This window comes from Phacochoerus africanus, chromosome 4, assembly GCF_016906955.1.
Source record: "Phacochoerus africanus isolate WHEZ1 chromosome 4, ROS_Pafr_v1, whole genome shotgun sequence".
Classification (NCBI taxonomy): Eukaryota; Metazoa; Chordata; class Mammalia; order Artiodactyla; family Suidae; genus Phacochoerus; species Phacochoerus africanus.
In genome coordinates, this window is record NC_062547.1 from 77,605,538 (window position 1) to 77,618,635 (window position 13,098).

Below are 13,098 nucleotides of genomic sequence, written 5' to 3' on the forward strand. Positions count from 1 at the left end.
GGTGGGGGGGCAGCCCCTCCGGGCCGGCGACTAAAAACGGAAGATTATTGACAAACCCGCCTCCTGGGGTCCGCGGAACGTTGGAATTGACCAACGCGCGATCCCTGTGCTTCCTGCGCCCGCTTTTGTGTCTGGGGGGTACTGGACGGAGTTGCAGGGAGGGGGGGGCTCTTCCTGGGGATCCCTGCCAAAGAGTCAAGGCCCGGGTCGAGCACATCCCCAGCCACGGGCACCATGGTGTCCCCTTCAGGGTCCCATTTCTGCCCCAGAGCCGACACTTTATAAATACACCATCCAACCTGGGGAGGGTCGCCAGGGAACTGCCCTCCCCACCCGGCGCTCCCGCTTCCCTCGGGGGCCCGGAATAAAACAACCGATTCCAAGAAGGATAAATGAAGTAACCCAGACCATAGCCCCCCGCGCGCGCAAAGAGACCATTTTCTTCCGCTGGGACTGGGGGGGGTGGGGGGTGCGGCGCACACTCTAGACCCTTGGTCACCCCCGCGCCCGCCCCGTGCAATATGGTAGGGGTGAAGTCTCCAAGGGGGGCTCAGGGAAAACCACCCGAACTCCTACCTACTGGGATCGCCTTCCTGACCCTGGACCCCCACCCACGTTCCTAAACAACTTTAGGGACCACCCCCACTTATTGGCTTCCAAGGCGAGCGGTGCCCACCCGAGACGAAACCCGCGATTTAAAAGACCAGTCCACCCCCCGCCTCAACCTCACCGCGCGGGGCCCGTTCGGGGGGCGCATGCCCCACGCCTGGCGTCCGGCCCTGCCCCGGCCGCGCCTGGCCTCCGGCCCGGGCCGCGAGCTGCGCGCTGCTGGCTCCCGGCCACCGCCGGGTTTGTGCCGCGCGCCGACTCACCGAGTAGTCGGCCGAGTCCGCGTCTACACCCCCCACCGACCCGATTGGTAAAAGTCTCCCCGCGCGCGGCCTCCCCCGCCCCTCCCCTCCCCCCCACCGGCGCGCTCACCGCCCCGCAGACAAATCACCGGGTGACAAATCGCTCTCAGATGCAAATACCTCGCCGGTGAATCAGCGCCGGGGCCCGGGACGCGGGGAGGGGTCTCGCGAGGCCCCCTCCCCCTTCCCGGACGCCCCCTCGCCCCCCGCGCTCGGTCGCACGACGCTCGACGAGCCCAAGAGGTGTTGGGGAGGGGGAGAGAGTGGACGGAAAATTTCTGGTCGCTGCCCCTTTAAGTGATAATAAATAATAAAAGGGAAGGGGAACAGGGACGCTGGAAGCCCCGCCCCCTATCTAGGGACGGTGGGCAAAGTGCGCGCTGCGGCCCGAAGCGCACAGGACGCCAAGGGCGCGGGCGGGGCTGGGAGCGCCCCAGCAGGAGGGGAGGTTAGGAAATTGAGCCTCCGCCTCTACAGGCTTAGGAGACCCGAGCCCAGTTGGGGAACCCCCTCCCCATCTTACCAAGCACCCGGGATAGATCTGCCGGGCTCAGAGTTTCACCTCTGCCCCTTAGACTAAGCAACTTAAGAAAGCAGCTTCACCGCCCCCCCCCCCACCCCGCTAGTGGTGCCTCTGTTTCTCTACCTGGAAAATGGGGATTAGAGACCTGGTAAAGAAAGGAGCCGCGGTGACCGGAAAAGAGAGCAGGGCTGGATGGCTGGATCTGAAGGAGGGGCCCTGCGCTGGGGGCTCTGCGCGGTGGGGAGGGGTCTGGGAGAGGGCGCGGCTGCCAGGCCCCGTGGTGGGGGGCGGGGGGCAAACCGTGCCGGCAAAGGCGTTGGGGTGGGAAAGTGCGTCCTGGATCCCTGGGAGAGCACATCGCTGACTCCTGAAGACCCTTACCCTCGACGGTCACCACCTCTTGGGAACCTGACTACCCACGCCGTCCAGCAGGAGAGACAAGGTTATCTTCTTGGTAATAGTAGTTCAATAATAATAACTTACACTTCTGAGCTCTTGGTTATTAGGCCATGTGCCCGCATGAGGTTCACATTATCGTGTAGTGGAGACTCTTTTAATATCTCCAATTCAGAGAGCGGGAAACTGAGGCCCAGAGTAGGTTACTGGGAAGGTGGGCGCAGGGGTGTGCACTCAGGTACCAGGCTGTGAGCCCCTGGGGCCACCCTTGGGAGTTAATCTCAGGGGCCCAGGCTGCAGCCCAGATAACACCACAATAGAAGTATAGAGAGCTGGAGGGGGCCACCCAGAGGGCTGGCACTTCTCAAGGGCCCCCAAGGGGAGGGACTGGAGTCCCTAATCTTGTGGGGGGGGTGGGCAGCCCTCTCCTCTATGATGCACAGCTTGACCATCTTCTGGGGTCCTCCCTAACACATCACCCGCCCCCATTGCAGGCCTGCTCTCTGGGGGACTCCTAAGCCAGGGGATAGTGCAGGGGAGCGCCCCCACCACACCAGAGCTCTGCCTGCCCCTTTTTGGAACCCAACCTTACAGTTCCTGGGCTGTTTGTGCCTTGTGCCGAATGGTAGCAGGTGGCTGGTAGTCTTCCACCATTAGGCTGTTAAACAGCCAAGCCCAGCTGCCCCCTCACACACGTACCAGGGAGGGTGGAGACAACCAGCCCAGGATCAGGCAGAATTGGGAGACTCAGGGGAGTTAGCAGAGGAGAGCCACCCTTTAAGGGCCAGGCCCCAGGTCAGCTCCAAAGTACAGGGAAGCCCCACTCCACCAAAGAGTCAAACAGGTCAGGAGTTCCTGTCGTGGGGCAGTGGTTAACGAATCTGACTAGGAACCATGAGGTTGAGGGTTTGATCCCTGGCCTTGCTCAATAGGTTGAGGGTCTAGCATTGCTGTGAGCTGTGGTTTTAGGTTGCAGATGCCCTTGGCTACAGGCTACAGCTCGATTAGACCCCTAGCTTGGGAATCTCCATATGCCGCTCCGCAGCGGCCCTAGAAAACAGATGCAGCCCCTGTCCCAGCCCCCCCACCACATGCCTGAGCCTCAGTTTCCACCTCTCTAAAATGGGTCAGTTTTTTTCCTTCTATGGTAGTTTGGAGGATTTTGGTACCCTCTGTTCAAAGGGAGGTGGACAAGGAGGGAAGTAGCCCAAAGGTCACAGGTGTGCTGCCTTGTCCCCCATTTCCTAGAGGGAAGTGCCTAAGTCGCTGGGTACAATTTGCCCAGAGGCACCTGGCCCAGGAGGATGAGGGGCTGCAGGATGCAGTGAAGGGGGTCCTATTTTTAGCCCAGAGAAGGACCTGGGAATTGATATTAGATTTGCTCATTCAAGCAGGGATGGGCAAGATCCACCTGTGATTTTAGGTTAGTGCAGACCCCACTCTGGTCTCCTCTTCTCAAGCTGGGAAAGGGGTATAGCGACCCCAGCCCTATAAGCTTTCACCCAGGGAGCTTCTAGGTGGCCCTCTGGTTAAAGATCCTGTATTGTCACTGCTGTGGCTCAGGTTCGGTTCGATCCCTGACCGGGGAACTTCTGAATGCTGAGGGCACAGCTCAAAACAAAGAAGAAACAAACAAAAACAAAAGTTCACTCATGTGTTCCCACTGTGGCACAGTGTGTTAAGAATCCAGCTACAGCAGTTGGGTCACTGAGGAGGTGCAGGTTCGATTCCTGGCCCCATGCAGTAGGTAAAAGGATCTGGTGTTGCCACAGCTGTGGCCTAGGTTGTAAATGGATTCTGGATTTAATCCCTGCCTGGCTCCAGAACCTCCCTATGCCTTGGGTGTGGCCATAAAACAAAAAAAGTTCACCTAGATCCCGTATTGCCTGACTTCCCACAAACTTCTGCCTCAGGGCCTTTGCACTGGCCATTCCTCTGCCTGGCGTGCCCTTCCCCTGATTGCCCTGCTGTGCTTTCTCATTCAACCTGGAACTTCAGCTCAGCTTCAAGTGTAGTCAAGTGTGCCCCCTTCATATTGCCCTGTTTTATCTTCATCGAGGAACTTCTATTTCAAGACAGCTGTATTTATTTAACCTACCCAGCCTTGATGGAAGCTGGCTGCTTCTGCAGTCCTGAGGCTGGGCTGGGCACATCATAGGTGCTCCATAAACGCTGCTGGAATTAATGAATGCACGTGTTGCCTTCCTTCCTCCCCCATCCCACTGTATTTTTGGTGTCTCTCCACACTAATGTTGAGGGTAAGTTGAATGTTTCACCATCCCAATATCAAAATAAAAAAGGCGCGGAGAGTGTGTTCAAACCCCTGAAACCCCAACCTTCGCATGTCACCCACACCTGGCCTCCAGGTTGCTTTGTCCTTGTGAGCCAGAGGCTATGGAAATGTCATTTTAACTTTTGAAGTAAGAAGAGAGACTTCCCACTGCAGCCCAATGGGTTAAGTGTCCAACTTTGCTGCAGCTGCAGCTCTGGCCCAGGAACTTCCATATGCTTCAGGTGTGGCCAAGAAAAAAAGTTAAAATAAAGAAGAAAAAAAGCAAGAATAGTTAAGAGGAATATACAGTAACGATTCCAGCCTAAATTAATTTGTCTTTTATACCAAAGCAGCCGTGAAATATTGTTCATTAATATTTTTTTCACGGAAGGGGCCCAGGAGACCCAGGGCATTCATTATGCCACCCTGCTTGACCCATTTTGCATCGGGGACACTTCGAGCCGGGGGTCCAGATTGGGGTACCCGTGTGCGACTCCCCGTACGCACTGGGGTTCCTTTACGGGGTCCTTTCCCAGGGAAACCTGGACTCTCCGCGGGGTGCGCGCGCCACCTGCCGGGCACCTGCGGGCTGCAGTGGGGGACGGGGCCGGCGCCATCATGCGTGGCTTCCACCGCAGGCCGCCAGAGGGCGCCGTCTCACCTGAAGTCGGGCTTCCTTGGTCAGACGGAGAAGCCCGGGCCTGAGGAGCCCTTCCTGTGATTCCTTTGGGATGCTTCGCTGTAGAGAGAGGTCAGAAAAAATACAGGACTTGCAGTCACATTTGAATTTCAAGTAAACAACGAATAACTTTTTTCGCACAGGACATAATTAGACTAAAATTTTTTTCATTGTTTATCTGAAATTGAAATTAACCCCTCTTGTGACTCACCCAGACCTCTGGGGCTTATCCCTTTGCCTTGGTATCTGGTCCTACCACCACTTCAGCCCCTCCCAGATTGGATGCTCTGGCCTACACCTGTTTTGGCACCCCCAAAATATCCCAATAACCATAACAATGAAATAATAGGTCGAAAAAAACTTCCACATACCTTAGACAGTGTCTGGCCCTGCTTAGAAGACTTCCCTGGCCCCCACCCTACCATGGCCTTCCAGAAAGACCCATTTCATCCCACTGTTTGCAAGGTCCCCACCACCTCACTTCCTCTCCCCTGCCATCCCCACCTGCCTCCCAGCTATTCCTCAAATCCTCCAGACATAGCCTGTCTCAGGGCCTTTGCACTGGCTATGCCCTCCATCTGGTGTGCTCTTCCCCCACTCAGAGCTCAGTTCACCTTTCCTGGATGCACCTCCTCCAGGAAGCTTTCCTGGAATCCTCCCCACCAAGGTCAGGCTCCCAGTTGCTCTCAAAGGACAGACACACCTATTTCCTTTGTAACCCTTTTCACTGCTGTCACTTTGCATTTCCTTTTTTTTTTTTTTTGTCTTTTCTAGGGCTGCACAACAGCGTATGGAGGTTCCCAGGCTAGGGGTCTAATCGGAGCTGTAGCCGCCAGCCTATGCCAGAGACAGAGACACAGCAATGCGAGATCCAAGCTGTGTTTATGACCTACACCACAGCTCACAGATCCTTAACCCACTGAGCAAGGCCAGGGATGGAACCCGCATCCTCATGGTTCCTTGTTGGATTTGTTAACCACTGAGCCACGACAGGAACTCCCACTTTGCATTTCTTTAGGTAGTTTTCCACTTGCTGGCCCCAGGGCCCACTAGACAGGGGCTCTGTATCTGTATGGCCAGTTTGGGGCTGCCTTGCCACTGGGCCTGGTGCACAGAAGGGGCTCTGAAAACAGCTGAATAGACTTGAGGATAAAGGATAAACCCCAAAGGCAGGGCCTGGGTCTGCAGTTTGTTTGGTTTTTTTGTGTGCGTGTATCCTTTTTTTTTAAATTAAAGTATAGTTGATTACAATTTTGTGGGTCTGCAGTTTTGAAACAATTCCTCTGATTCCTCTTCTTAGATGTCCCTGTCAATCCTTTAAGTTCATTTCTTTATTTTTTAAAATCATTTCTTTGTTTTTATTTATTTATTTTCTTTTTGGCCACCCTGTGGCATATGGAGTTCCTGGTCCAGGGATCAGATCTGAGCTGTACTTGTGACCTGCAGCTGTAGCAATGCTGGAGCCTTTAACCCACTAATGCGGCTTAGGATCGAACCTGAGTCCTGACGCTGCAGAGATGCTGCCCATTCCGTTGCATCAGAGTGGGAACTCCTCCTTTTCTATATTTTTGTCACCTTGAGGATGGCACATAGATGGAATCACCCACCATGTAACCCATGGGCACCTCCTCCCTACACTCAGCTTGGTTCCAGGAGATCCGCCTGGGTGTTTGTGTTGCGACAGTGTGTTCCCAGCTTGGTCCTGCTGAGTGCGTGTGGACGAGCAGGGTTTGCCTAACTATTCACCTGTTGATGTCTGGGTGGTTTCCAGTTTGGGGCTGTCACAGATGATGAGCACATGCGTACAGAGTTTTGTGTGAACCGAAGTTTTCATTTCTCTGAAATAGACGTCCAAACGTCCCTCTTTAACTGTTTTTTATTTGTTTAGTCTTGCCTGTGGAATGTGAAAGTTTTGGGCCAGGGATTGAATCTTCACCACATCAGTAACCCAAGCAGCTCCAGTATCAAAGCTGTATCCTGGAGTTCCCATCATGGTGCAGTGGTTAACAAATCTGACTAGGAACAATGAGGTTGTGGGTTCGATTCCTGGCCTTGCTCAGTGGGTTAAGGATCCGGAGTTGCCGTGAGCCGTGGTGTAGGTCGCAGACATGGCTTGGATCCCACGTTGCTGTGGCTCTGGCGTAGACGGGTGGCTACAGTTCTGATTAGACCCTTAGCCTGGGAACCTCCATATGCTGCGGGAGCGACCCAAGAAAATGGCAAAAAGACAAAAAGACAAAAAAAAAAGCTGTATTCTCAACCCACTAAGCCACCAAGGAACACCATAACTGTCTTTTATTACTTTTTTTTTTCACAGAGAAATCATGTCACTCCCTCTGCACACATCATTGCTTTTAATCAGCCCCACTGTGTGCTGAACCCTGAGGGCGCACCAGGAACCAATTCAGTCACAGACCCAGCAAGCAGCGCAAGGCTATCAGAGCTGAGACAACACTGGGCCCAGATGAGGTGCTTGAGCCAGCCTGGTGGGGGCCCAGAGGGCTTCCTGGAGGAGGAGGCAGCTGAGCTGAGACCTGATGGATGAGTGAGGGTGCACCTGGCACACCAGGCGATGTGCAAAGGCCCATAGGCAAGAAGAGTGGTGGCAGGTGGGGAAGCCACAGGGAGCCTGGGAGTCTGGGGCGTGGGAGAAGAGAGGAAGGGAGGTGGGAGGTGGGCAGAGCCTGCAGGCAAAGGGGTGGTTTCACCCTCACATCCAGCCCAGTCCAGAGGCAGGACAATTCGGCATGGCTGCTCCTTCTCACCTAACATCTTTGCCAGTTTGGGCTTCTTGGAGGCCTAGAATGTCCCCAAATGACTTGGGAGCAATGGAGACCAAGAGATGGGCGGTTATCCTTCAGGATGACACGCCTGAGGCCTGCCTGACCCTGACCTCCCCCCAGGCCCCCCTCCAAGAGGTGGGTCCACTCCCCCCACCTTGAATCTGGGTGCGACTCTGACCGCTCCTGACAATTCAGTGTGGGAGAGGTGATGTTTGGGGCCTTAAGAAACTGTGCGGGGAGTTGCTGCTGGCTCAGCAGAAACAAATCTGACTAGCATCCATGAGGATGCAGGTTTGATCCCTGGCCTCGCTCAGTGAGTTAAGGATCTGATGTTGCTGTGAGCTATGGTGTAGGTAACAGTCGCAGTTCAGATTGGGTGGTGCTGTGGCTGTGGCGTGTGGCTACAGCTCTGATTCGATCCCTAGCTTGGGAACCTCCATATGCCATAGGTACAGCCCTAAAAAAGAAGCTTTGCAGCTCCCATCTCCACTTGGAAGCTTCTGCCAAAGAGTAAGTCTGACTTTCCCTGTGTGCCATGTTAGGAGGAAGCCCAGGCAGCCAGTGGAGGAGGAACTGCCTGCCAGGAGAGCAAACCTGCTCTCCCCTTCCTGGTCTAGCCAACACCTGATGGGTCACAAGAACCGCCCAGCTAAACTCACCCACGGGGTCATGAGAGATAATAAACAGATGTTGTTCTAGTTTTTTTGTTTTTCTTTCTTTTTTCTGTACTTTCGGCATGCAGAAGTTCCCAGGCCAGGGATGGAACCAATGTCACGGTAGGGACAAACAATTCGGAATCCTTAACCGCTAGGCTACCAGGGAATTCCCCATGGTCACTTTTTAATATCTCTGAGCATGGGCTGAATCTATGTTTTTTTACAGTCAACCCAAAGGCAGTGTGGGAAAACTTCTATTGATGCTCCCTTGAGAGTTCCACAAAGTGCCAACATCAAAGCATCTTCAATTTCAGGAAACACAGAAATAGTAATTACAATATCGATAGCCACACACATATCACAGGAAATCTGTACCAAATGTTACAAGAGCACAAATCATTTTCACTATTTTTATCTTGGAGAAAACAAACACCAGCCGTTAGTAATAATAGCAGCTGCTTTTCAAGCAGTGCCGGCTCCAGGAAGGAGAGGGCTCAGAGATGAGCAGCGTGTTCTCGAAGGACGCTCAGCGTGCGCTGCCCGGGCCCGCCGCCGCTGCCTGGCTTCGGGGTCCTGGCGGGGGCCGGGTGGGCGGCCAGGCGGTGCAGCTCGGCTTGCGGAGTGGCTGGGTCCGAGGGTCCAGACCACCGGCGACGTCTGGGACGCCGGGAAGCGCAGGGGCAGACGCGGCGGAAGGCCTGACGAAAGTGGGAGCCCAGGAAGGCGTAGAGCAGCGGGTTCAGCGCCGAGTTGCTGTAGGACATGCAGTGCGCCCAGATCTTGAGCGCGTAAGCTGCGTAGCTGCGCGGATGCCAGGCGCCCGCGGGGCCAAGCGCCTGCAGCACCAGGAACAGCTGGATGGGGCCCCAGCAGGCGGCAAAGAGCAGGACCACGGCCGCCACCAGCCGCGAGACCTTGGCCCGCACAGCGCCTGCTCGTTCTGCCAGCAGCTGCCCCTGGGGATGGGAGAGGCGCTAGGAGGGAAGGCCAAGGGCTGGCCCTGGCGACACACCAGGCACTTCCCCCGGACCCCCGGGTCACCCCCAGGTGCCTAACTCCCCGCGCTGTGCGGGCCCCATCCCCCAGCCTCGCACCTGCAGGGAGCTGTCCGTAGGCGCTGGGCGCGCGGCCGCCCGGCCCAGGTGGCGAAGCATGGCCCCGTAGCAGGCACAGGTGGCGACCAGCGGCAGCAGGTAGAGCGCCAGCAGGTTGTAGAGAGCGAAGGCGCGCTCGAGGGCGCGGCTGGGGAAGGCCTCGCTGCAGTAGGTGCGCGGTCCGGGCGAGAGGCGGTGTAGGGCGAGCACTGGCGCGGATACGGCCGCCGAGCCTGCACCACAGGGCCGGCTGAAGACCTTGCCTGGGGAACAAGGGGCGCGAGGGGGCCAGGTCCCCTGTCTCCCCGGTGCCTCTCAGGGCAGCATGCTTAAGCGCCTCCGAGGAGCTGGTCGCCCCAGGTCTGCGCCCTTGGAGGCCCTTGCAGCGAGTGCCATTGAGCCCATTTCCCAGATGCACGAACGAGGTCCCAGAGGGGCAGTGGAGGGGCAAGCTCAGGGCACGAAGACTTGTCCCCCACCCCCACTCTGAGGGGGCCCCGGGCGTCACTCACCCACCCAGATGCTAAGACTGATGGCCAGCGCCAGTCGTGGAGTGCGGCGGTGCAGGGCGCGCAGCGGGAACACAGTCACATACCAGCGGTCCACACTCATGGCGGTCAGGGTGGCGCATGTGGCCTGCACTGAGACCTGGGGTGGGGTGTGGGGGGCACATGTAATCTGCCCTGCCTGAGGCCTGCCCTGTCCGCACCATCTTGGGGATCTGCCACTGTCTAGCCACTCGAGGACAGGCAGAACGTGTCCTGGGAGGGTCTCCAGGGTCCACAAGTTGAAGGGATAGGAAAAGAGAAGCCCAGGGTGGTGGGGAAGGCTGAGACAAGAAGAGACGGGGGCGGGGGGGGGGGGCAAGAAGTAGCAAAGCCCAGAGCACAGGCCACCGCACTGCCAGTCCCGTGATCCCCTATCTGTATCCCTCCCCATTGCCCTCAGCCTCCTCTCAGTCACTCTGTCCAGGCTCCACCTGCCCCAGCTTCACCCACCCGGACTCTACTCCTACCAGTCCCCCTCCACCCCAGGCCCCAAGCTCTCCTCGCCCCACCCCCACCCAGACCCCTGGCTCCCAAACCCCTACCCCAGCCTGCGCACCTGCTGGATGTAGTTGAGGAACTTGCACATGAAGTCGCCCAGCACCCAGGCTGGTAGGGGGTAGAGCAGAGCGGTAAAGGGCACGCAGCACAGCAGAAACGTCAAATCCGTGGCTGCCAGGTTGGCTGCAGAGGGTGGGGGGTTGTTGCGAGGGTACTGGATGAGGGGGTGCAGCACACTAGCTACCCAGTTCCCTGGCCCAGCCCCTTGGGCCTCTCTTTTCTCTAAGTGACCAGCAGGATAGCTGGGGAGGCCCCCAGAGAGGTGCTGACATCCTTGTGCAGAGAAGTTGAGGCCCCTCCAGTCTTACCCTTTTGTATTTCAAACGTCCCCCAGCACGGGCTTCACAGCCATTCAAGCAGCAATGGGCCCCACTCACCCCTGTTGGGGCTGGGAGAGCCTGAGCAGGCCCCTGACACTCTGAGCCTCAGTTTTCTGATCTACAAATTGGGTAGAATGGTGTTGCCCAGCAGCCAACACGGAATGGAGAGCACTTACCTGGGGCTGGCACCCCCACCCCATCACACCATTGTGCAAAATGAGCCCTCTGTGGCAGAGATCCCAAAGTGGGGGCCTGCGGGCCAGGCAGTCTTTCCCCGGATTCCTTTAATTCATTGGACACCATGTTATAAGAACCACATTTCAGAGTTCCCATTGTGGCTTAGTGGAAGCAAATCCGACTAGTATCCATGCAGATGCAAGTTCCATCCCTGGCCTCACTCAGTGGGTTAAGGATCTAGCATTGCCGTGAGCTGTGGTGTAGGTCACAGGGACAGCTCGGATCTGGTGTTGCTGTGGCTGTGGTGTAGGCCAGCGGCTACAGCTCTGATTTGACCCCTAGCCTGGGAACCTCCATATGCCACGGGTGTGGCCATAAAAAGGAAAAAAGAAGAAGAACCACAGACATCTTCCTTGAGTGGCAAGAGCTAGCTCTCCATGTGCCACACTCTCCAACCTCAGTTTTGACTACTCTGGCCAGCATGGAAAGCTCAAACGCCAGAGTTGGTGATCTATAGCTGAAGGTACAGGGACAATAGGGAGAGGACAAGGAACCCTGAAGGGAATAGACCCTATCCTGGGAGGGCATTGCTAGGGGTAGCCCCTGGCCACCCCACCCTCATGGGACCCCCGGAATGGCCAGCAGGTACCCGGCTGCGCCCAGTGCTCACCGATGTAGAAGTTGGTCACCGTCCGCATCTGCTTGTGGCGACAGATGACAAAGATGACAAGTGAGTTCCCTGCCAGGCCGAGCAGCATCAGCGTGCCAAAGAAGAGTGGCACGAGCCAGGCATCCACGGGCCATGGCATGGGGGCCGGGCCACCTGAGGCATTGGTGCCACAGCCAGGGCAGCCAGATTCATTGGCCAGAGCCCACCAGGAGACGTTGGTCCCAGACATTGCCACCGCATGCATCACTTCGCTGTCCTCTTCTTCCAGGCTGCCCTCCAGTATTGCACCCTGGGAATCTCTGTGATGACAGATGACACTCCTTCCGCCTGGCCACCACAAGATCTGGAGCTCACTGCAATGACAAATGATACTCCTCCCTGCTGCCACAAGGTCTGGAGCCAGTCTCCATGGGATTCAGGAGCTCCTCTGCTCCCTCTGCAGCTGCTGCATGTTTATACCTTGAATCCCACCTTGTCCCCGCCTTCCCACTCCTCCTGCAGCAGCTGGCCACTCCCTCCCCTGCCTGTGTGCCCACCATTCACCGCGTGTGGCACTCTTCCCCCCATCCCCCTCCTCCTGCATAGTCTGGGTGAGAGCACAGGAGGCGGGTAGGGCGGGGGGAGGGTAGACTTCTTCGAGGCTTTGTGGACCCAGGAAGGACAGATCCTGGGGGGAGGGGGACATTAGAGTCTAACTCAGCAGGAAGAGCATGGGGACAAAGGCACAGAGACAAGGGAATGAGGCTTGTTCCAGGCCACAACATTGACCTTCCACCAGACTGGGGCTCCAGGTGGGTAGGTCCAGGCTGGTGGTAGCAGGCCCTGAGTGTCTGCTGCCAGAGTTTGTTTCAGGACATTGGGGAGCCACAGGAGGTTCAGGATAAGAGAGGGATGCCCCAGATCTAGTGTTGAGAAGATGCCTGTTCTTGGAGTTCCCACTGCAGCTCAGTGGTAAGGAACCCAACTGGTATCCATGAGGATGCAGCTTTGATTCCCTGGCCTCAATCAGTGGATTAAGGAACTGGTATTGCCGTGAGCTACGATGTAGTTTGCAGATGTGGCTCGGATCCTGCATTGCTGTGGCCGCAACATAGGCTGGCAGCTACAGCTCCGATTCAACTCCTAGCCTGGGAACTTCCATATGTGGAGGGTGCGGCCCTGAAAAAGATGCCTATTCTTTAAATAACTCAACCTCATGGGGACTTTGTGGCAAATCACATCCCTAGGGAGTGTCCACCTCCCACCTAATGGGCAGATGGATGTCTGCACTGGGGCCACAGACACCTATGCTGCTGGTGGCAGGAACCAGATTTATAAAGGATAAGTTTACAGAAGATAAGGTTGATCCCTCAACCCCACACAGAACCATACCCCCAGACTGTGAGGCATGCAGCAGGGTACCAGGTTGTTCCGGCCATCGTGGAGTACAAAGCAACCGGAGAAAAGATGCTGCCATGTAAAAAAGACTAAAAATGGAGTTCCCAGGTGGCTCACTGTGTTAAGGATCCAGC

General features: G+C 56.5%; 2 protein-coding genes across 6 annotated transcripts in view; both read right to left on the minus strand.

Moving 5' to 3' along the window:
- The window catches only part of ARID3A (AT-rich interaction domain 3A), a 34,311-nt gene extending 33,114 nt beyond the window's left edge, over positions 1-1,197 (minus strand). Inside the window, exon 1 of one of the 4 annotated variants that reach the window (XM_047777790.1) lies at positions 1,032-1,197. The gene's annotated coding sequence lies outside the window, so the exon portion shown is untranslated. The other 3 variants (XM_047777793.1, XM_047777792.1, XM_047777791.1) reach the window with 3 other exon arrangements.
- A 7,419-nt stretch (positions 1,198-8,616) lies between these two features.
- Positions 8,617-12,063, minus strand: KISS1R (KISS1 receptor). 2 transcript variants are annotated; one of them, XM_047774453.1, is made up of 5 exons: positions 11,588-12,063; positions 10,419-10,543; positions 9,827-9,962; positions 9,315-9,547; positions 8,617-9,176 (listed from the first exon to the last, which is right to left on the minus strand). In XM_047774453.1, the coding sequence occupies exons 1-5, from the start codon at positions 11,829-11,831 to the stop codon at positions 8,715-8,717; spliced, it is 1,200 nt and encodes a 399-aa protein (XP_047630409.1). In that variant the 5' UTR covers positions 11,832-12,063; the 3' UTR covers positions 8,617-8,714. The 2 variants fall into 2 exon arrangements, with proteins under 2 accessions (XP_047630409.1, XP_047630408.1); XM_047774452.1 differs by having other exon boundaries at positions 9,315-9,577.
- Positions 12,064-13,098: the final 1,035 nt, after the last annotated feature.

Coding starts and splice junctions, on each gene's coding strand:
- KISS1R (XM_047774452.1), bottom strand. CDS start 11,831: ATGCATGCGGTGGCAATGTCTGGGACCAACGTCTCCTGGTGGGCTCTG. Junction 9,578..9,826: donor CAGTCTTAGCATCTGGGTGG/GTGAGTGACGCC, acceptor CTTGTTCCCCAG/GCAAGGTCTTCAGCCGGCCC. Junction 9,177..9,314: donor CTACGGACAGCTCCCTGCAG/GTGCGAGGCTGG, acceptor TCCCATCCCCAG/GGGCAGCTGCTGGCAGAACG.